Raw genomic sequence first — 24,666 nt, forward strand, 5'->3', positions numbered from 1 at the left:
AGGAACACTGGTGCGGGTGGCTGGAGACCCCATTTGGGAGGTCCTACAAAGTGAAGAGAAACGGGATCCAGGACACACTTAAGAAAGCAGCCTGGCCCTGTGATGAGAAACGGGATCCAGGACATGCTTAAGAAAGCAGCCTGGCCAAGTTTTTGTAGAACAGCTCTGCTGTGCTGTACTAGAGGAACACTTCTGCCGCAGGTTGGTCTGCACACTCTGAAGGCCAAAGGCTGGAATGGCTAAGCCACCCAAGTGGCAAAGATGGCCCGCCTCTCCCTCTGGGAGCCCCATCCTAGGGAGGAGTCAAATCTGTGTTAGCTGGAGACCACTGGCAAGAGTAGCTGAAGACCCCAGTTGAGAGCTCCCTCCCAGTGAAGAGACACAGAAACAGGGACCTGCTTACAAAAGCAGTCTGGCCTCATTTGACAGGGCAGCTGTGATGTGCTGGGGGACCCCATCCACATCCACCTCTCTATGGGCTTAAAAAAAGCAGCCTGGCCATGTATTTGCAAAACAGCCCCTCGTTGACTATTTTTAGTGGGTCCCCAGTCGTGGTATTCTCTGGCCAACAGAGATCTGAAACCTTTCTGAACATACCAGAAGGAGAAATGGGCTGACATCTTTGTTGTTTGGGCAGCTTAGCCATTGCATTTTTTCGAGCTTTGGAGATTCCAAGCCCATGTGGTGGGGGGCGGTAGCAGAGCAGTGGGACCTCCCAGAAGGAGAGGCAGGCCAACATCTTTGCCACTTGGGCGACTTAGCCATTCCAGCCTTTGGCCTTCAGAGAGTGCAGGCCAACCTGGGGCAGAAGTGGTCCCCCAGCACAGCACAGCACAGCACAGCACGACACAGCTGTTCTACAAAAACTTGGTGCAATCTCGGCTCACCACAACCTCCGCCTCCTGGGTTCAAGCAATTCTCCAGCCTCAGCCTTCCGAGCAGCTGGGACTACAGGCATAGGCCAGCATGCCCAGCTAATTTTTGGAGTTTTAGTAGAGACGGGTTCTCACCATGTTGCCCAGCTGGCCTCGAACTCCTGATCTCAAGCGATCCGCCCGCCTCGGCCTCCCAAAGTGGTGGGATTACAGGGGTGAGCCACCGTGCCCAGCCCAGACTGCTTTTTTAAAGTGGGCTGCCGATCCTGTTCCTCCTTAATGTGTGAGACCTCCTGGCAGGGATCTTCAACTACCCCTGCCAGTGTCTGCCAGCCAACAGAGGTTTCCAGCCTCCCTGGGATGAAGCTCCCAGAGGCAGGGACAGGCCGCTACCTTTGCCATTTGGGTGGCTTAGCCATTCCAGCTTGTGGGCTTTGGAGTGTTCTAGGTGACTGGGGGCTGAAGCGCGGACCCTTAGCACAGCGCAGCTGGTCTACAAAAATGAGGCCAGACTGCTTTTTAAAGGGGGCCCCGATCTTGTTCCTCCTCACTGGGCAGGGCCTCCCAACTGTGGTCTCCAGCCACCTCCTACAGGTGCGTTTGGGCCACCAACAGGTCCATACCTCTCAGGGACAGACCTCTTGGAGGGAGGGGCAGGTCGCCATCTTTGCTGTTGCACAGCCTTCACTCGTGTTACCTCTAGATACTGGAAGATCCGAGCTGGCTAGGGACAGGATTGGGCCCCCAGCTTACTGCAGCAGCCCTACAGGAAAGTCTCCAGAGTGTCACGTGGATGCCCATTACCGTATCTTTTCAGGGGGCTGGTCCTCTGGGCCTGGGCTTCCAGCAGTCTCCCACCAGAGATGCCAAGCCAGTAGCAGCCCTGCAATGCCCTGAACAGAGCCTCCAGGAGCAACTGAAAGCCTCTCTGCCACTGCCTCTACAGTGGAACTACCCTTGCTACCTTTGGACTAATGAAGCAGCAAAGACCCTACCTGCCTTATCCACACCTCCAGCAGGCTGCAGTTGACCCAAAAAGAGGAGGCCAGTCCATCTCTCAATGCTTAAAAAAAAAGTAGGCAGTCTGGCCATATTTTAATCGAGCAGCTGTGCTGTGCTGGGGATACGCTCCCATTCCTGGTCACGGGGTTCACTTCCAAGCCAGAAAGCTGGATCCACCAAGCCACCAAAACTGCAAAGATGGCAGGTTGCCCCTCCCCTTAGGAGCTCTGTCGCAGGGAGGCCTCAAACCTCTGTCAGCTGGAGAGCACTGGCAAGAGTGCCTGGAGACTCCAGTTGGGAGGTCCCGCTCAGTGAGGATGGCGTGTGGCTGGGCTAGGCTGGCACTGCCACCCCCGATCGGCTTGAACCCTCTAAAGCCTGCAGGATGCAATGGCTAAATTGCCCCAACAGCAAAGATGGCGGCCTGCCTCTCCTTCTTGGAGGTTCATCCTGGGAGGTTTCAGATCTCTGTCAGGTGGAAAACACCGGGATCAGGGACCCGCTTAAAAGGGCCAACTGGGGGCTGCTCTACAAAAACGTGGCCAGACTGCTTTTTCAAGTGGGTCCCTGATCCCGTTCCTCTTCACTGGGTGGGAGCTTTCAACTGGGGTGTCCAGCCACCCTTGCCAGTGTTCTCTGGCTGACAGACGTCCCAAATCTCCTTGAGATGGAGCTCCCAGGGAGTGCGGTAGGCCACCATCTCTTCTATTTGGGCAACTTAGCCCTTCCAGCCTTCGGGCTCAGAAGTGAACAAGGAGATCGGGGACGGAAGCAGACCCCCAGCACAGCACAGCACAGCACAGCACAGCACAGCACAGCACAGCACAGCACAGCACAACACAGCTGCTCAACAGAACGATGCACAGACTGGTTTTCGAAAAAAACGTAGTGCTGTTTTCTAAAAACAGGCACAATCGCTTACGCCGGTAATCCCAGCACTTTGGGAGGCTGAGGTGGGCAGATCATGAGGTCAGCAGTTGGAGATCAGCCTGGCCAGCATGGTGACACGGCCTCTTGACTAAAAGTACAAAAAGTTAGCCAGGCGTGGTGGCGTGCACCTGTAGTCCCAGCTTCTTGGGAGGCTGAGGCAGGAGAATTGCTTGAACCTAGCAGGCAGAGGCTGCAGTGAGCCCAGATTGTGCCACTACACTCCAGACTGGGTAGCAGAGTGAGACTCTCTCAAAAAAAAAAGGAAAAAAGAAAAGTGGCCCCAATACTTTTCTGAGTGAGGCTTCTCCTCACTCAGCGGTACCTGTCAACCGAGGTCTCTCCAGCTACCTCCTACAGATGCATTCAGGCCGTCAACAGCTCCATACCTCCCTGGGACAGGGCTTCCAGTGGGAGGGGCAGGCCACCATCTTTGCTGTTTTGCAACCTTCATACCTCCAGGTGCTGAAAAATCCAAGGTGACTAGGGACTGGAGCAGGCCCTCAGCATACTGCAGCAGCCCTACAGAAAGTGGCCACACTGTTACATGGGTGCCCATTCCCGAAACTCCTCACCTGGCAGGTCCTCTAGCCACCCCTCGCCAGACCTATGGAGCCAGTGGCAGCTCAGCAACTCCATTGACACAGCCTCCAGGGGCAACTGAAAGCCTCTCTGCCACTGCCTCTGCAGTGGAACTGCCCTTGCTACCCTTGGACTAGTGAAGGAGCAAAGACCCTATGTCCTTGATCCACACCTCCAACGAGCTGCAGTTGACCCAAGGAGAGGAGGCCAGTCCATCTCCCATGGGCCCCACATGCTCCCCTCTGCTCACTACCAGACAGGGAACTCCCGGCTTGGGCCCACAGCACAGACACTCCAACCTGGGCTGATTGCACTGAGTGAATGCTGACCTGCATCTCTATGGGTGGAGCCCCCAGGAGACATGCGAAAGACCCTTGGCCACAGCCACTACTAAGGTCCCTTTCTCTGTGCCTCCAAGTTGGGGAAGGAACATAAACACTGAGATCGCCCCCGAGCTGCAGTGGGCAGCCCAGGAGTGCCAAGCCACAATCTACAGCCAGCACTCAAGGGGGAGAGGAACCCATACTTTCAGAGTACTGGGAAGGAACAGGGCTGCAAGTGTGGTTCAACATAGAGGAGCACACAAGCGAGCAAGAGTTTACCAACTGACCAATATTCCTAAGCGCCACCTACTGGATCACACCCTAGAACCTCAACACCAAAAGTACCTTGCTAACATACTCCCATCTGAAACCAAAGACAAGAAGTCAGCTTCAAATCAAGACCCGAATAAAGTGTCAGTTCTGTGAAAACATCCAGAAAAGAAGTCTATTGACTGTACTCAGTCTGCACTGAAGTTAAAGGAACACCCACATGCAGAGATGAGAAAGAACCAACGCAAGAACTCTGGTAACTCAAATGGCCAGAGTGCCATACGTCCTCCTAAGGACCACAACAGTTCTCCAAGAAGAGTTCTTAACCAGACAGAGCTGGCTGACATGATAGAAATAGAATTCAGACTATGGGCAGGAATGAGGACCGTTGAGATTCAGGAAGATGGCAAAACCTAATGAAAGGAAACCGAGAATCACAATACAGTAATACAGGAGATGAAGGATGAAATAGCCAGTAGAGAAAAGAAAAAAAAAAAAAGAAAAAAAACCCTAAGAGGCCTGACGGAGTTGAGTAACACAATACAAGAATTTCACAAAGTCTACAGTTCCCAGTGTGAGCGACACAGAAGACGGGTGATTTCTGCATTTCCAACTGAGGTACCGGGTTCATCTCATGGGGTAGTGCCAGACAGTGGGTGCAGTGCACCGTGTGTGAGCTGAAGCAGGGCAAGGCATCGCCTCACCCGGGAAGTGCAAGGGGTCAGGGAATTCCCTTTCCTAGTCAAAGAAAGGGGTGACAGACAGCACCTTGAAAATCAGGTCACTCGCACCCTAATACTGCGCTTGTCCAACGGGCTTAACAAACGGCACACCAGGAGATTATATCCCACACCTGGCTCGGAGAGTCCTACGCCCACGGAGCCTCACTCATTGCTAGCACAGCAGTCTGAGATCAAACTGCAAGGCGGCAGCGAGGCTGGGGGAGGGGCGCCCGCCATTGCTCAGTCTTGAGTAGGTAAACAAAGCAGCTGGGAAGCTCGAACTGGGTGGAGCCCACCACAACTCAAGGAGGCCTGCCTGCCTCTGTAGGCTCCACCTCTGGGGGCAGGGCACAGACAAAAAAAAGACAGCAATAACCTCTGCAGTCTTAAATGTCCCTGTCTGACAGCTTTGAAGAGAGAAGTGGTTCTCCCAGCACGCAGCTTGAGATTTGAGATCTGAGAATGGGCAGACTGCCTCCTCAAGTGGGTCCCTGACACTCTAGTAGCCTAAATGGGAGGCACCCCCCAGTAGGGGCGGACTGACACCTCACACAGCCGGGTACTCCTCTGAGACAAAACTTCCAGAGGAACGATCAGGCAGCAGCATTTGCGATTCACCAATATCTGCTGTTGTGCAGCCACCGCTGCTGATACCCAGGCAAACAGGGTCTGGAGTGGACCTCCAGTAAACTCCAACAGACCTGCAGCTGAGGGTCCTGACTGTTAGAAGGAAAACTAACAAACAGAAAGGACATCCACACCAAAAACCTATCTGTACGTCACCATCATCAGAGACCAAAGGTAGATAAAACCACAAAGATGGGGAAAAGACAGAGCAGAAAAACCGGAAACTTTAAAAATCAGAGAGCCTCTTCTCCTCCAAAGGAACACAGCTCCTCACCAGCAATGGAACAAAGCTGGCCACAGAATGACTTTGACAAGTTGAGAGAGGAAGGCTTCAGAAGATCAAACTACTCCGAGCTAAAGGAGGAAGTTCGAACCAATGGCAAAGAAGTTAAAAACTTTGAAAAAAAATTAGATGAATGGATAACTAGAATAACCAATGCAGAGAAGTCTTTAAAGGATCTGATGGAGCTGAAAACCAAGGCACGAGAACTACGTGATGAATGCACAAGCCTCAGTAACCGATGCGACCAACTGGAAGAAAGGGTATCAGTGATGGAAGACGAAATGAATGAAATGAAGCGTGAAGAAAAGTTTAGAGAAAAAAGAATAAAAAGAAACAAACAAAGCCTTCAAGAAATATGGGACTATGTGAAAAGACCAAATCTACATATGATTGGTGTACCTGAAAGTGACAGGGAGAATGGAACCAAGTTGGAAAACACTCTGCAGGATATTATCCCGGAGAACTTCCCCAATCTAGCAAGGCAGGCCAACATTCAAATTCAGGAAATACAGAGAACACCACAAAGATACTCCTTGAGAAGAGCAACTCCAAGACGCATAATTGTCAGATTCACCAAAGTTGAAATGAAGGAAAAAATGTTAAGGTCAGCCAGAGAGAAAGGTCGGGTTACCCACAAAGGGAAGCCCATCAGACTAACAGCTGATCTCTCAGCAGAAACTCTACAAGCCAGAAGAGAGTGGGGGCCAATACTCAACATTCTTTTTTTTTTTTGATACGGAGTCTTGCTCTGTTGCCCAGGCTGGAGTGCAGTGGCGTGGTCTCGGCTCACTGCAAGCGCTGCCTCCCGGGTTCACACCATTCTCCTAGCTCAGCCTCCCAAGTAGCTGGGACTACAGGTGCCTGCCACCACGTCCGGCTCATTTTTTTAGTATTTTTAGTAGAGACGGGGTTTCACCATGTTAGCCAGGATGGTCTCGATCTCCTGACCTCGTGATCCGCCCTCCTCAGCCTCCCAAAGTGCTGGGATTACAGGCATGAGCCACCGTGCCCAGCTTCAACATTCTTAAAGAAAAGAATTTTCAACCCAGAATTTCATATCCAGCCAAACTAAGTTTCATAAGTGAAGGAGAAATAAAATCCTTTACAGACAAGCAAATGCTGAGAGATTTTGTCACCACCAGGCCTGCCCTAAAAGAGCTCCTGAAGGAAGCACTAAACATGCAAAGGAACAACCAGTAACAGCCACTGCAAAAACATGCCAAATTGTAAAGACCATCAAGGCTATGAAGAAACTGCATCAACTAACAAGCAAAATAACCAGCTAACATCATAATGACAGGATCAAATTCACACATAACAATACTAACTTTAAATGTAAATGGGCTAAATGCTCCAATTAAAAGGCACAGACTGGCAAATTGGATAAAGAGTCAAGACCCATCAGTGTGCTGTATTCAGGAAACCCATCTCACGTGCAGAGACACACATAGGCTCAAAATAAAGAGATGGAGGAAGATCTACAAAGCAAATGGAAAACAAAAAAGGGAGGGGTTGCAATCCTACTCTCTGATAAAACAGACTTTAAACCAGCAAAGATCAAAAGAGACAAAGAAGGCCATTACATAATGGTAAAGGGATCAATACAACAAGAACTAACTATCCTAAATATGTATGCACCCAATACAGGAGCACCCAGATTCATAAAGCAAGTCCTTAGTGACCTACAAAGAGACTTATACTCCCACACAATAATAATGGGAGACTTTAACACCCCACTGTCAACATTAGACAGATCAACGAGACAGAAAGTTAACAAGGATATCCAGGAATTGAACTCAGCTCTGCACCAAGTGGACCTAATAGACATCTACAGAACTCTCCACCCCAAATCAACAGAATATACATTCTTTTCAGCACCACACCACACCTATTCCAAAATTGACCACATCGTTGGAAGTAAAACACTCCTCAGCAAATGTAAAAGAACAGAAATTATAACAAACTGTCTCTCAGACCACAGTGCAATCAAACTAGAACTCAGAATTGAGAAACTCACTCAAAACCGCTCAACTACATGGAAACTGAACAACCTGCTCCTGAATGACTACTGGGTACATAACGAAATGAAGACAGAAATGAAGATGTTCTTTGAAACCAACGAGAACAAAGACACAACATACCAGAATCTCTGGGACACATTTAAAGCAGTGTGTAGAGGGAAATTTATAGCACTAAATGTCCACAAGAGAAAGCAGGAAAGATCTAAAATTGAAACCCTAACATCACAATTAAAAGAACTAGAGAAGCAAGAGCAAACACATTCAAAAGCTAGCAGAAGGCAAGAAATAACTAAGATCAGAGCAGAACTGAAGGAGATAGAGACACAAAAAACCCTTCAAAAAATCAATGAATCCAGGAGCTGGTTTTTTGAAAAGATCAACAAAATTGATAGACCACTAGCAAGACTCATAAAGAAGAAAAGAGAGAAGAATCAAATAGATGCAATAAAAAATGACAAAGGGGATATCACCACCGATCCCACAGAAATACAAACTACCATCAGAGAATACTATAAACACCTCGCTGCAAATAAACTAGAAAATCAAGAAGAAATGGATAAATTCCTCGACACATACACTCTCCCAAGACTAAACCAGGAAGTTGAATCTCTGAATAGACCAATAGCAGGCTCTGAAATTGAGGCAATAATTAATAGCTTACCAACCAAAAAAAGTACAGGACCAGATGGATTCACAGCCGAATTCTACCAGAGGTACAAGGAGGAGCTGGTATCATTCCTTCTGAAACTATTCCAATCAATAGAAAAAGAGGGAATCCTCCCTAACTCATTTTATGAGGCCAGCATCATCCTGATACCAAAGCCTGGCAGAGACACAACAAAAAAAGAGAATTTTAGACCAATATCCTTGATGAACATTGATGCAAAAATCTTCAATAAAATAGTGGCAAACCGAATCCAGCAACACATCAAAAAGCTTATCCACTATGATCAAGTGGGCTTCATCTCTGGGATGCAAGGCTGGTTCAACATATGAAAATCAATAAACATAATCCAGCATATAAACAGAACCAAAGACAAAAACCACATGATTATCTCAATAGATGCAGAAAAGGCCTTTGACAAAGTTCAACAACCCTTCATGCTAAAAATTCTCAATAAATTACATATCGATGGGACATATCTCAAAATAATAAGAGCTATGTATGACAAACCCACAACCAATATCATACTGAATGGGCAAAAACTGGAAGCATTCCCTTTGAAAACTGGCACAAGACAGGGATGCCCTCTCTCAGCACTCCTATTCAACATAGTGTTGGAAGTTCTGGCCAGGGCAATCAGGCAGGAGAAGGAAATAAAGGGCATTCAATTAGGAAAGAGGGAGTCAAATTGTCCCTGTTTGCAGATGATATGATTGTATATCTAGAAAACCCCATCGTCTCAGCCCAAAATCTCCTTAAGCTGATAAGCAACTTCAGCAAAGTCTCAGGATACAAAATCAATGTACAAAAATCACAGGCATTCTTATACACCAATAACAGACAAACAGAGAACCAAATCATGAGTGAACTCCCATTCACAATTGCTTCAAAGAGAATAAAATACCTAGGAATACAACTTACAAGGGATGTGAAGGACCTCTTCAAGGAGAACAAACTACAAACCACTGCTCAACGAAATAAAAGAGGATACAAACAAATGGAAGAACATTCCATGCTGATGGGTACGAAGAATCAATATCGTGAAAATGGCCATACTGCCCAAGGTAATTTATAGATTCAATGCCATCCCCATCAAGCTACCAATGACTTTCTTCAGAGAATTGGAAAAAACTACTTTAAAGTTCATATGGAACCGAAAAAAAGCCCGCATTGCCAAGTCAATCCTAAGCCTAAAGAACAAAGCTGGAGGCATCAGGCCACCTGACTTCAAACTATACTACAAGGCTACAGTAACCAAAACAGCATGGTACTGGTACCAAAACAGAGATATAGATCAATGGAACAGAACAGAGCCCTCAGAAATAATGCCACATATCTACAACTATCTGATCTTTGACAAACCTGACAAAAACAAGCAATGGGGAAAGGATTCCCTATTTAATAAATGGTGCTGGGAAAACTGGCTAGCCATATGTAGAAAGCTGAAACTGGATCCCTTCCTTACACCTTATACAAAAATTAATTCAAGATGGATTAAAGACTTAAATGTTAGACCTAAAACCATAAAAACCCTAGAAGAAAACCTGGGCAATACCATTCAAGACATAGGCATGGGCAAGGACTTCATGACTAAAACACCAAAAGCAATGGCAACAAAAGCCTAAATTGACAAATGGGATCTAATTAAACTAAAGAGCTTCCGCATAGCAAAAGAAACCACCATCAGAGTGAACAGGCAACCTACAGAATGGGAGAAAATATTTGCAATCTACTGATCTGACAAAGGGCTAATATCCAGAATCTACAAAGAACTCAAACAAAATTACAAGAAAAAAACAAACAACCCCATCAAAAAGTGGGCAAAGGATATGAACAGACACTTCTCAAAAGAAGACATTTATGCAGCCAAAAAACACATGAAAAAATGCTCATCATCACTGGCCATCAGAGAAATGCAAATCAAAACCACAATGAGATACCATCTCACAACAGTTAGAATGGACATCATTAAAAAGTCAGGAAACAACAGGTGCTGGAGAGGATGTGGAGAAATAGGAACACTTTTACACTGTTGGTGGGACTGTAAACTAGTTCAACCATTGTGGAAGTCAGTGTGGCAATTCCTCAGGGATCTAGAACTAGAAATACCATTTGGCCCAGCCATCCCATTACTGGGTATATACCCAAAGGACTATAAATCATGCTGCTATAAAGACACACACACACGTATGTTTATTGCAGCACTATTCACAATAGCAAAGACTTGGAACAAACCCAAGTGTCCAACAACGATAGACTGGATTAAGAAAATGTGGCACATATACACCATGGAATACTATGCAGCCATAAAAAATGATGAGTTCATATCCTATGTAGGGACATGGATGAAGCTGGAAACCGTCATTCTCAGCAAACTATCGCAAGGACAAAAAACCAAACACCGCATGTTCTCACTCATAGGTGGGAATTGAACAATGAGAACACATGGACACAGGAAGGGGAACATCACACACTGGGGCCTGTTGTGGGGTGGGGGGAGAGGGGAGGGATAGCATTAGGAGATATGCCTAATGTTAAATGAGGAGTTAATGGGTGCAGCACACCAACATGGCACATGTATACATATGTAACAAACCTGCGCGTTGTGCACATGTACCCTAAAACTTAAAGTATAAGAAAAAAAAAGTCAGGAAACAACAGGTGCTGGAGAGGATGTGGAGAAATAGGAACACTTTTACACTGTTGGTGGGACTGTAAATTAGTTCAACTGTTGTGGAAGTCAGTGTGGCGATTCCTCAGGGATCTGGAACTAGAAATACCATTTGACCCAGCCATCCTATTACTGGGTATATACCCAAAGGATTATAAATTATGTTGTTATAAAGACATATGTACACGTATGTTTATTGCGGCACTATTCACAATAGCAAAGACTTGGAACAAACCAAAATGTCCATCAATGATAGACTGGATTAAGAAAATGTGGCACATATACACCATGGAATACTATGCAGCCATAAAAAAGGATGAGTTCCTGTCCTTTGTAGGGACATGGATGAAGCTGGAAACCATCATTCTCAGCAAACTATCGCAAGGACAAAAAACCAAACACCGCATGTTCTCACTCATAGGTGGGAACCGAACAATGAGAACACCTGGACACAGGAAGGGGAACATCACACACTGGGGCCTGTTGTGGGGTGGGAGTAGGTGGGAGGGATAGCATTAGGAGATATACCTAATGTAAATGACGAGTTAATGGGTGTAGCACGCCAACATGGCGCATGTATACATATGTAACAAACCTGCACGTTGTGCACATGTACCCTAAAACTTAAAGTATAATAATAAAAAAAAAGGGAAAACAGATGAGAAAGGCAGGGAGTATGGTTATGTCAATAGGGACAAACACTGCAGTTTTAGTCAAATATGTGCCATCTTTGTAGTAGATTTTGACAGGTAAATTCTAAATTATTTTCTTCTTGATAAGTAAATGTGATGCTTAATGCCATGGCAGCTGTTGGTATCTTATGCCATTTATTAAAGGTCTACTAAATCCTTTCAAGGCATATGAGCCAGTGCTCCTGAGGAAAGCAGTGACATACATGCTTTCTCCTGATGTCTCCAAGTATGTAAAATTCATTAAAGCTATTCCTGAACAATATAAAGGAAGTTTCCTCAGTAAGGTAAATCTTCCCAATCTTTTGCCCTAGGAGAGAATGTGGATTATAGAAAAATAGTGGGTGTGAGTAAAGTGGGAAATTATTTGGGTAATGAGAATATATTTTTTTCTTTGGGGCAAGGAAGCAAATCATGAAAACAAGATTGGAATACAGAAATATGATACTAATATATATAGTAAATTCTTGAGAAAAGAGGCTGATAAAATTTTAAAACAGAAACAATAAAGAATACAAGATTTAGAACAAAGTTTATGAAAAAAGTCTAAAAAAATACATTCTTGTTCAGAATATATAAAGAACTCTTACAAATCAACAACAAAAAGGCAATCAATTAAAACATGGTCAAAGGATAACGACCAGGTTTTTCATCTAAGAACATAGACAATGGCCAGTAACCACATGAAAGGATGGTCAACATCAAAGGGAAAGGCAAATCAAAACCACAATGAGGTACCACTTCACACCACTAGAATGCCTATAATAAAAAAGATGAAAAATAAATACTGGAAAAGATGTGAAGAAATTGGAACCCTCATACACTGCTGGTGGAAATGTAAAATTGTACAGCTGTGTTGAATAACAGCCTGACAGTTCCTTGAGATTAAACACAGTTACTATTTGACCTCGATTCCCACTTGAGTATTTACCCAAGAGGAACATAAGTCCACATATGTGTCCACAGTACGTTATTCATAATAGTTAAAACCTGGAAACAATCGAAATGTCCATCAACTGTTAAATAAAATGTGGTATTTCTCTGCAATAGAAAATTAATTGCAAATAAGAGGAAATAAACTACTGATACATGCTGTATGATATAGATGAGCCTTGAAAACATTATGCTAAGTGAAATAACCCAGACACAAAAAGCCAATGTTTTATGGTTTCACTTATATAATATACCCAGCATAGGTAAATTCATAGAGACAGAAAGTAGAATACAGGTTACTAGGGATGAAGAGAAGGATTATGGGAAGATATTTAATGGGTACAGAGTTTCTATTAGGGATGATGAAAAATTCTAGAAATGGATAGCAGTGATTGTTGTATGACATTGTGAATGTACTTAATGCCACTGAACTATGGAGTTAAAAATTGTTAAAATGCTAAATTTTATGTTATGTATATTTCACCAGAACTTTCAAAAAGAATTGACAAAGTTTAGAGCATTTTAAACAGAATACAAGATTTGAACTAAAAAATTCAAGAAAAAACTACATTTAAAAATTATTTTAAATTAAATATCAACTTAACCTTCTCCCCCAAATCAATTAATCTTATAATTATATTAACAACATAAAAACCATATGATTATGTATTAGATGCAGAAAAAGCATTTGAGAAAATTGAACATTTTTCATTAAAAAAATAACCTCAGCAAACTGGAGATACAAGAGAATTTCCTCGACATGTCAAAGGGCATCTTTAAAATACCTAATGCTAACATTCTATGTAATGATGAAAGGCTGAATGCTTTCCCCGAAGATCGAGAAGGCTTGTCAGCTCTTACCACTTCTATTCAACACTGTACTGCAAATTCGAGCCACTGTAATCACTTTTTAAAAGGGAGTTGGGAGAAGGAAGAAAGGAAGGAAGGAAGAAAAAAAAGGAAGAAAGAAGGGAGGAAGGAAGAAATGGAGGAAAACAAAAGGCATCTAGACTGAAAAGAAATAGGTAAAACTATCCTTATTCACAGACATAATCATCTATGTGGAAAACCCAGTGAAACCAATTACAACGTTACTGGCACCAATGAGTTTTGCCACATTGCAGGATACATGACCAATATATAAAAATCAATTGTAATTCTATATGTTAGAAATAAACTGCTAGGAATTGAAATTTTAAAAATAATACTATTTATAATAGCATTAAAATATAAAATTCTTGGGAATATATCTGACACTATGCAAAATATCTGTACAATGATAACTAAAAAGTATTGTTGAGAAAAATCAAAGAAGATCTAAGAAAATACCTTATTCACGAGTTGAGAGAGTCATCATTATTAAGATTCTTTACCATGACATAATGCAATCACAGTCCAAATCCAAGCAGGTATTTTGTAGAAATTGACAATTGATTTTAAGACTCTCATGGCATGTAGACGACACAGAAATGCGCAGTAACTCTGAAAAAACAAAAGAATAAATTTAGAGGAAAAATACAACCCAGTTTGAAGAATTATTACAAAGCTACAAAAATCACAACAGTGTGATTTTGGCATAAAGATAAAGAGATCAATAGAACAGAACAGAGTCCAGAAACCAAGTCTACATAAAACACATACACACACACACACACTCACACATACACACACTCTCTCTCTCTCTCTCTTAAAATATGACTGGTCAAGTGACTGCTTATGAACTGTAATTGCTTGATACATGAATCTAGCATCTCTTGGCCTTAAATAACTACCATAACCTCGAGAAGCTGATGATGCCTTTGTTTTCTGAGAACAGTTTCAGTGTGCAAGCTGACAGTTCCATAGAGATGGAACAAGTGTAGAGCCAGAAAAAAAAGGGATACACACAGACTTCTTAAGACCTTTTTTAAAGCCATTGAAGATGATAAACTAATGAGGCATAAGTATACTTTTCATTATGTTTGTTTTCACATCTTTCAGTAATGTGTATAAGAAAAAGTATTTAATGTGGTATTTGTTAACCAAGCAACCCATTCACTATTTATATTTATTTCAGAAATCCATGATTTAAATTTAATTCATAATTTTTGGCAACATACCTTCATCTACTTCTGCAGTTATGTTTCCTTGTACACCTGCTGCATCTGAAACTGTGAAATCTTATTAATAATGTTTAAGTTAAACAAGAGACATTATCATGTAGCCCTATTATATGTCAAGGAGGGTTGATCAACACTAACTTGAAAATCTGAAATCCAAAATGCTGTACAATTTGAAACTTTTTGAGCACCCGCATGATACCACAACGGGAAAGGTCCACACCTGACCTCATGTGACAGGCTGTGGTGGAAACACAGTTAAAACTTTGTTACATGCAAAACATTTTTGTAAAACATTGTACAGGCCAGATGTGATGACTCATGCCTGTAACCCCAGCACTTCGGGAGGCTAAGGCAAGTGGATCACCTGAGGTCAGGAGTTCAAGACCAGCCTGGCCAACATGGTGAAACCATCTCTACTAAAAATACAAAAATTAGCCTGGTGTGGCTGCATGCACCTGTAGTCCCAGCTACTTGGGAGGCTGGGGCAGGGGATTGCCTGAACCTGGGAGGCAGAGGTTGCAGTGAGCTGAGATCACATCACTTCACTCCAGTCTGGGCGACAGATCAAGACTCTGTGCCCCACTGCATCCCCCAACCCCAGGCAAAAAAAAAAAATAATAAAACATTGTGTAGAATTATCTTCAGGCTATATGCATAAGGTATATATGAAACATAAATGTATTTCACGTTTACTCTTGGGTACCATCCCTAAGGTATTTCATTAGGTGTATACAAATATTCCAAAATCTGAAAAAATCCACTTTTGGTCCTCCCAAACATTTTGGACAAGGGATATTCTAGAAAAATAAAATTCCTTTTCAGTGTGACAGAAAATAAGAGATTGACTTATTGAACTTGAACTTACCAACATTTTCTGAAGCTGCTCAATTTTGTCTGCTCGCTTTTTCGTTCTAATTTTTAACACGGCATTTTCTATTTTAAGCCTAAAATATATATTTTAAAATAATTATTCTCAGGCATAATTTTTTTTTAAATCATATAAATTCTGAACAAACATCTGAAGGAATAATTATATAAATTCTGAGACATTTGAAAAGTAGAAAATTGAGAAACTGTTGTTATTTTTTTACCTTTGTTTTGTGGGTGATGTGTAAAATTAAAAATAATGTAGAAAATTTATGCATTTCAAAATAGCCTAAAGCTGAAATTTTTCCTTGACTTCACATAGACATACTTATTATCTTAACTGATACAATTCTCCTACCACACTACTCATTTGCTTTATAAATACTCAAGATATTTTGTATGTTGCTTTAAACTGTACTTTTGCATGTGGTCTGGCAACTCCTCAGCACGTCTTAGAATCTCTGTGCGTTGATTCTGCATTTCTTGCAACTAAAACAAAGAATTAAAAACAACCTTTAGGTGTGGAAATAACCCAAATGCCCATCAATAGGTGAATGAATGAACAAAATATGGTTATATATAAAATACTGTTTTTAGACTATCACAATCTATTTTAATAAAAAATGATAATCTAGGACAAATCGACCTATTACTTTTTTTTTTTTTTTTTTTTTTGAGACAGAGTCTCGCTCTGTCGCCCAGGCTGGAGTGCGGTGGCACCGTCTGGGCTCACCGCAAGCTCCGCCTCCCGGGTTCACACCATTCTCCTGCCTCAGCCTCCCGAGTAGCTGGGACTACAGGTGCCTGCCACCACGCCTGGCTAATTTTTTGTGTTTTTTAGTAGAGACGGGGTTTCACCGTGTTAGCCAGGATGGCCTTGATCTCCTGACCTCGTGATCCGCCCATCTCGGCCTCCCAAAGTGTTGGGATTACAGGCGTGAGCCACCGTGCCCGGCTCCTATTACCTGTTTTTTAACTAAATTTTACTGGAATGCAGCCACACCCCTTCAGTCTGCATATTGTTTACGGCTACTTTTGTGCTGTAACTGTAGCGTTGAGTTGTTGCAACAGGGATCTTATGGCTCACAAAGTCTCAAATAATACTACTTGGCCCTTTACAGAAAAGTTTACTGCCTATGCTCTATGATTAAAACACAGTATTTTTCTTTTCTAATTTCTATTTTATCAGATACTCAAATTTACAAAATTGGTAAAATGGGGAAACATAGGAAATTATAGTAAGCATTTATATTTTTCAATTCCAAACACCACTATATCAACTATAATTTCATTTCTTTTTTGTCTGTATGCATTTAATTTTTGCTGTAGCAAGAAACCTTGCACTTTTTTTTTTAAGACGGAGTCTTGCTCAGCCACCCAGGCTGGAGTGCAGTGGCACCATCTTGGCTCACTGCAACCTCCACCCCCCCAGGTTCAAGCGATTCTCCTGCCTCAGCGTCCCGAGGAGCTGGGACTACAGGCGTGCGCCACCACCATGCCCAGCTAATTTCTGTATCTTTTTTAGTAGAGATGGGGTTTCACCATGTTGGCCAGGATGGTCTCAAACTCCTGACCTCAGGTGATCCACCCGCTTCAGCCTCCCAAAGTGCTTGGATTACAGGCGTGAGCCACCGCGCCCGACCCATTTTTAACATTTAAAACTAAGCATCATCTTTCCTTTCCAGGGAAACCAGAAGAAAATTTTAAAACAAACAGAAAAATAATTAAAATAGATAGATTCTCCTATCGAGTGGCAGGGCTCATGTCATCATTAGGAGATAATTTATTTAAAAGTGTCATCTTAAAATGCAGGGATGTCCATTGACATGCCAAAGGAGAAGCCACGTTGTCAAAATGCCCACTTGACCCACCCAAACATCTCAAACCTACCCTTTGCTGACATTCTATAACCCCATTTGTAAAGTTTTTTGTTTTTGTTTTAAGCAAGAGAAAGTAGACACATACATGTTGGCAAATGCTAACTGTCCATAGTCATATGACTCTGACTATAGATCAATATAAAGTCAGAGCAAGGATTTTCATCAAAATACTAATTTATTCTGCAGAATGGACTTTCTGTACCAGTTAACCAGAAACCCATGAAATAAGTAAGCACAAGTCTTTATTCACACAGAAAAGTAGAGATTAAAAAAAGAAAATTTTCTGAAACATTCCATTAGACATTATCCTCTGAATTAATCTGGCTTGTCTCCACGTGGCAATGAAAGAAATCACTAAAAATATACTGTAAAAAGAAAAAAGAATTCTCTAATCTTCTGTGAGAAATGATGTGTAATTCTCAACTTTCATTAAGGGGAAATAGTGTAAGAAAAATATTTATAATTATAAAACATGGCAGAGATTGAGAAATGGATGTATTATAAAGATAATCAAATTTTAATAAAATTAATTATAATGAAAATACAAAAGAAAGCTCTCCACTGAAACTAGTGTCCTGAAACACTTGATATTATTTAACCAGCTACAGAGTAACTGTTGACATGCTAAGTTTCATACATACTTGACTTCTCATCTGGCCTAATTTCTTCTTTAAACTTCGTGCCTCATCTTCTAAATTAATGCGACGTTCTGATGAAATCTCTAGCATAGCTTCTAACAGCAATTGTTTGTTCAGGGCATCATCCACTTCTCGTTGAAGCTGTCTCCTGACTACCTGGTAAGATGTTATTTTTGTTACTGATTTTACATATCACTTATTATTAAATTTTGTTAATAATATTTAACTCTAATATATACACTTCGAAAAATACCACCATACACTGATTCTTCTTCTCCTCCTCATGTGTACACATTCCTGTTTATTACTGAATCCAGTTAAGGATAAAGAAGGTGTTTATCTTTGTGCCAAACTGGTGCCGTGTTACTCATACAACAGATTCAGCGCACTGATGAATGTGCAATGCTTAAAAACCTTCTGAGGTCTCAAAAAGAAACAGGTATGTGGGTGGGACTGGTGGCAGTGAATTTTACACCGCAGTGTTTTCCCTCTTTTTTATAAGAAGAAGCTCAAATCAACCTCAGAGTTCTTCACATATTCAGTCACCAGCTCAAATCCTTCCAATAGATTTCCACCTCAGAAGAAAACTAACATTCCAATGGCCTTAGAGGCTCTAGGTAACCTGGCTTCCGCTTCTCTCCCTGACCCCAGCTGCTATGTTTCTCTTCCCTACTCCCACCGTTCCTACCACCCCTCATTAGTCTAAAAATGAGGATCCAATGTGAAACTAATAAATCACAGACAGCTAAGCTGATCTTTGTACCGGACAACCTTATATCCAAATGAGAGTCATTGAGCCTTGAAATAAAAATTATGAGCACATTTTTGACTGAAAAATTGAAAGTAAGTTATAAATGCCAGTGGGAAGATTAAATCAAATATGGTTTGGCTAACATTTACCACATTTTCCCCATATTATAATGTAAGAAAGATGTCTTTAAAGAATGGAATGTTTGTATCAATATATAATTTGAGACCGAATTATTTTCAGATTTAAGTCAAATTGACATGAATAAAAATAAAATTATACCAACTAAGATACATTAAAAGCTATTGAGGAAGAATAATTATAAAATAGGAAATACACTTTAGTTCATCTGGGAAATCTGGAATTAACTGTCAAAGTAATCTAATTAATTGAATCTATTTCAAAATAACACTTTAGGTATGAATATTTCTTTATATCTGCTTTATCGTAATCCTAAAATGTGGCAACATACAGACATCAAAATTATTTCAGCAGTGTAAGACTACATTATAAATGTTAGTCTATATTAACATTTTGTAACTGAAATGTTTAAAATTTCCTAAGTGTCACATTGTCTTTACTCAAAGGAAAGCATCTCCTAGGTCTAACTTTTATTTGCTGGAAAAAAATTCCGTTTCTAAGGTGATATAGCAGAACCGTTTATCATGTATATATTTTGATATTCAACTAGATTCAGTGTTTAGCCATAACCAAATATACTTTAAATTTTACTTCAGGAAGTTTGAAAAATACTTATCTTTCTTGATACTTACTTCTCTTTCTTCTTTCTCTTTTTCATATTGGCATTGTCTTTCTTTTAAAAGAGTGCATTCCTTCATCAACCCCTTATTGTTCTCTTCTAGCTTTCTACACTCAGCTTGAAGTTTTTCTACAGTATCTTCACATTTGACTTGGATATTAATTATTGTTTTTTCCTGATTGTCAGCTTTCTTGCGAGCATCATTACATTGCTGTTGATACAACAGATTTTGGCTTTGTAGTTGAAATAGTCCATCCTCTACAGATTGCTGCTTTCTCACGTATTTTTCCAAAATAGGTTGGTCATTTTGGTACATGTGTTCAATGTCCTCCAATCGACGCTGTGTTCGGCTTAGGACTCCTTGCATGTGTTCTATATGCAACGTCTTTTCTTTGAGAGCCTCTCTTTCATAATGGAGCTCAGTTTCCAGGCCACTGGATGTACTCTCAGCTTTAGAAAGTTGCTGAGAAAGAATCTGAATGTGAGAATTAGTGTCTTCTTGTAAATGACACCATTCATTCACTGTGCTCTGGAAAGCAAGCTGTAGGTCTCTTTTTGATGACTGACGTTGATCATGATCACATAGGGCAGCAGCCAGTCTACAATGGTATGATTCCATTTCTGTTTCCAGTCTTGACATGCTTTGTTTTTCCTTCTGTAGCTCAGAATTGAGCATTGTATTCTCATCCATCAGAACATTAAGCTCTTTACTATACCGGGTTATTGTTTTTGTTAATGTTTCCTCATTCCGCTTGAGAGTCTTTTCAAGGTCTTCATTGTTTTCCTTTATAATTTCAATATCTTTGAAATATTTATTTTCAGTTTCCTGGTTCTGATGTTTTATTGTGTCTATTTCCAGCCTAAGTCTGGCAATTTCATCCCGCATCAAGTGATTTTCCTGCCACAGGTCTCTTTCTCTTTCATGAGTATGAGAATTCTAAATAAAACAAAGAAAACTCTCAACTAGCACCCAATAAAATGACATATTATGATTTCTTCTGAAACTAAATAAGTAATAACCTGTACGTTTATACAATGAAAGAGTTGCCATCTGGATATCCAACTGGAAAAAAAAAGTTGAATCAAAACTTCAAACCTTTTAGAGAGTAAATTCTCAAAAGTTCAAAAACGTATTTGAAGACAGTGAATCTATGAAAGCAAAAAAAAAGAAACCACTAGAAATTCTTTAAGAATCTAATTTTTTTTTTAAAAGAAGGCTTTTACTGAATTTCAACAAACCGAAAAACATAAATGATTAATAACTATGATTACATTTAGAAACTGGGTTTACACACTAACATCTAACCTTTACTTTCCCTATAGTAAGAGCCTTAGCTCTGCAGATATCTGGACAGATAAAATTTTCCAAATTCCTTAAGTTTCTTTTTCCTGTGAATATTTTATAGATAATTCTACTTTTCTTACATTTTTAGAGTCAGTTTTAACAATGACATGTATTGATAAATGACAGATCTAGGCATTGTACTAAGCACTTTTGTATGCATAAATCAATAAATTCATTTAGTTATCACAATTCTGCAGGGAAAGGTTAAAAATAGAAGCAAGCTGCTGGATTTTTCCTAGGTCCTCTGACTCTGCTTCTAGTGCTCCTCCACCAGATCACAGTTACTTCCATGGGGTAGATATACAAATACAATAGAAACCTTTTCTTTCAAAACACCAAAGAAGATAAAATTTATAAAGCTCTTCTCAGGAAATCCTGAGATTATGTACTATTACGATAACTTTTATTTCCTTTTCACAATGTTTGAAACCATAATTAATGCAAAATAGGGAAAACTACACTGAACTATGTCACTAGGAACAAATTACTTACCAACAAAATATCACTAAGTATATATATTATGGGATATCATTGTTTTCCAAAGGTCTTTGACCTGAAATAAAATATAACTTTGAAGCCAAGATTTATAATAAATAATTGTAGCTATAAGTATCATTTATTTTTAAGATGAAATAAAATTTGTGGTTTGTTTTAGAACTAAGTCAAAGGGATATTCTAAGTAATATTAATAAAATAAAATTAGAAATGTAAAATTTTACCAAACATTAATTTACCTGATTTGAGTTACTTCTTACAGTCTTCAATTCCACTTCCAATGATTTGAGAGTCAGTTTAGATTGTTTTTTCACTTCAGTTTGTGTCCTATATTGCTCTTCCATTATTTTTAACTCTTCTATATCTTTTTCATACAACTCTTCAGCCTTTATTCTTTCTTCTTCTTGTTGTTGTAAGATAAATCTGTAGTTAAATATACTTATCTTAAAATCCTTTAAAAACAAAACACTCATATGCTGGTTTATTATCCTAATAAAGTGCCCATGCTCTTGAATATTTTTTCTTTCTAGTTTTCATGTTAATTTTTCACTTCGATGTCTTCCAAAGAAGACATATAAATTGAAAGGTAGTAAGGAATGAACATCCTGCTAATTGATTAGCTTCTGTTACTAGTAATTCTCGTAAATATTATGGAAAAGGATGTTGAAAATTATTAGCTAAAGTTACAAGTTAAAAATTACCTTTTCTTCACACAGTAATAATTACTCCTCAGTCAGGATGAATCATTTAGAGTTAGCTAATTTTTAAAAAAGTTATTTTTTATAAACAAGTTGATACCTTCACTAGAAATAAATTTTCATCTTCATGAAATACGGCAGGTATCCCTAAACATGATTTACATTGTAAGATAGCACCTCCAGATGCCTTCTTGCAACATGTATCTCCAGATGACAATAATCCAAGACTAAGCTAAAGAATCTAAGATGTTATCCCATACGTTTTATGTTTCTTTTTCTGGTAACACTTTTGACTTATTCTGTTGATTAGTATGTATTTTACAAACAATTTTAAAATCCATTCTCAAACACGACAAGATCTAATATTTAAACAATAAAGAACAATATCTGCCTTCCGCATAGAAGTTTGAATTAATTTAAACTCTGTAGCAGAGACAGATGTTCACTAAGCTAATCAGTAATCACTTTCCATTTTACTTTTCATTCGCTGCATATTAAGAGTAAAACTGGGCCAGGTGTGGTTGCTCACACTGTAATCCCAGAACTTTGGGAGCCCAAAGCCAGCAGATAACTTGCCGTCAGGAGTTTGAGACCAGTCTGGCCAAAATGGCAAAACCTCATCTCTACTTAAAAAAAAAAAAAAAGAAATTAGAAAGGCATGGTGACGTGTGCCTGTAATCCCAGCTACTTGGGAGGCTGAGGCACAAGAATTGCTTGAACCCGGAAGCAGAGGCTGCAGTGAGCCGAGATTTCGCCGCTGCACTCCAACCTGGGTGACAGCGCAAGACTCTGTCTCAAAAGGACAAAAAAACAAACAAAGAAAAAAAAAACTGGTTAATTTTAAAAATAATTACTCTGGGTGGAGAAAAGTATACATTTCATACTCAAATTATAAATTATAAACTTTCTTAAGAACAACTTAGTAATATTAATCAACGATCTCTTTTAAAAAGCTCCTATACTCTAACCAGATAGCTCTATTTTGAAAAATTTATCCAAAGTAAAGAAATAGAAATGTAGAAAACTATGGATCTGTAAGATGTTTCTTACAGCATTAATACAAAAAATTAAAACCCCCAATTTCAATTTATTAAATAATGAAATTTCCATAGGGTGGAATTCTATATAGCCATTAAAATAATGATTTAAAGGAACATGCAATTAATTATTAGAGAAGTATTCACAATTAACTTGTGATTTTTTATCCAAAAATTTCACATTCCACAATTTTAAGAGGTTTTCTTCTCTATTAAACCCTAGAAGGTAAGTCAGATATTACAAAAATTATCCTACATATCCTTAGTATAAATAGTTGAAATATTTCTTTAAAATTAGAATGTGATACCTCAAATTACAGAGCTTTTTTTTCCCTTGAAGATTCTGATGCTCTGACTGTGATTTGGTTTTGTCTGTTTCAGATAGTACCTTTTGTAGTACGCTAATATTATTTTTCATTTTTTGAAATTTTACTTTAAGTTGTTCACAGTAACATTTTTGATCCTCTATTGATCTTCCACATGCAGCTGTTGCATTCTTGCTTTTCGATAGGCTAACAAAATCTGTTACCGGGAGAAGACAAAATAGAGATAAAATACATGAGTAGGTTTTTAAATATAAAGGACTATGCATTTCAACATGGCACTCATTCATACACTGAATGAATATGTACATATTAAGTGCTTGCAATGTGGAAAATATTTTAGAAAGCTCTTCAGATAAAACAGACAACACATCTGATCTTGTTTAGCTTCAAGTGTAGTAAAGAACACAGACAAAAATGTGACAATTACAAATTCGGATAGATGCTATAACAATGCATAGCTGTTTTAGTCACGTAAGAGAATCTGACCTATACTTGGCTCAGGGAAGATTTCCCTGAGGAAGAGAAGGAGACACTGAGAAATAAAAAATGAGAAGGAAGCAGTTGAGCAAAGGAGGAAGCAAAGCGCTCTGGCTAGTCTGCGGCACGTGCTGGAGCTCTGCGGCAATCTGCTTCCAGCCAAGAGGGAGCAACGGGTGCTAATTTTCCTCCTTACCTGAAACAACCAAAAACAACACAGACAAAATATATTCAACAATGATTTTCAACACAGTGGACTTCAGATAATGAAGATGGTCGTCACTAAAAGACAGGAAACAAATGTAGGCCTTTTTGTTGACAGAGCTTCTTTTGTTGACAGAGCTTCCAGGCCATGACAAAGCGAGAAAATCTGACATAGATTCCCTGAGCTGGGGCGGTGACGCTAAGAATCCGGTAAAACAAAAGCAGAGAGAAATCACAGGACAGAACACTGGAGAGGAGAAAGCAGCAGAGGAAACAAACCCTGGAGATCCGCAGAGGTCCCCTCTAAAGTATTTAGTGGAATAATTAAAAAAATGGATGTGTGCTAGGAAACTTCCTAAGATCAAGGGATGGCGAGCGGTGGAGGGGACACGATAGAAAAAGATGAGGAGAAACCAAGCCTGCTGTTCACAAAGTGCCCAGAAGAGGGTCCAATCCCAAGAGCCAGGCCCAAAACACTCATACTTCACAGGACAACAAAT

The 24,666-nt window shown here is 40.2% G+C and overlaps 1 protein-coding gene across 2 annotated transcripts in view; it reads right to left on the reverse strand.

The window, feature by feature from the left end:
* Positions 1-6,796: 6,796 nt before the first annotated feature.
* ANKRD62 (ankyrin repeat domain 62) overlaps positions 6,797-24,666 on the reverse strand; it is a 47,029-nt gene continuing 29,159 nt past the window's right edge. Inside the window, exons 11-18 of one of the 2 annotated variants that reach the window (XM_034943591.3) lie at positions 23,468-23,681; positions 21,664-21,847; positions 19,598-20,521; positions 18,080-18,232; positions 15,977-16,047; positions 15,557-15,635; positions 14,689-14,739; positions 6,797-14,071 (exon numbers count right to left, since the gene is read on the reverse strand). In XM_034943591.3, coding sequence (XP_034799482.1) covers positions 14,707-14,739; positions 15,557-15,635; positions 15,977-16,047; positions 18,080-18,232; positions 19,598-20,521; positions 21,664-21,847; positions 23,468-23,681 — 1,658 coding nt within the window. In that variant the 3' untranslated portion in view covers positions 6,797-14,071; positions 14,689-14,706. The other variant, XM_063597292.1, reaches the window with a different exon arrangement.

The sequence above is a fragment of the Pan paniscus genome, chromosome 17 (assembly GCF_029289425.2).
Source record: "Pan paniscus chromosome 17, NHGRI_mPanPan1-v2.0_pri, whole genome shotgun sequence".
Taxonomy (NCBI): domain Eukaryota; kingdom Metazoa; phylum Chordata; class Mammalia; order Primates; family Hominidae; genus Pan; species Pan paniscus.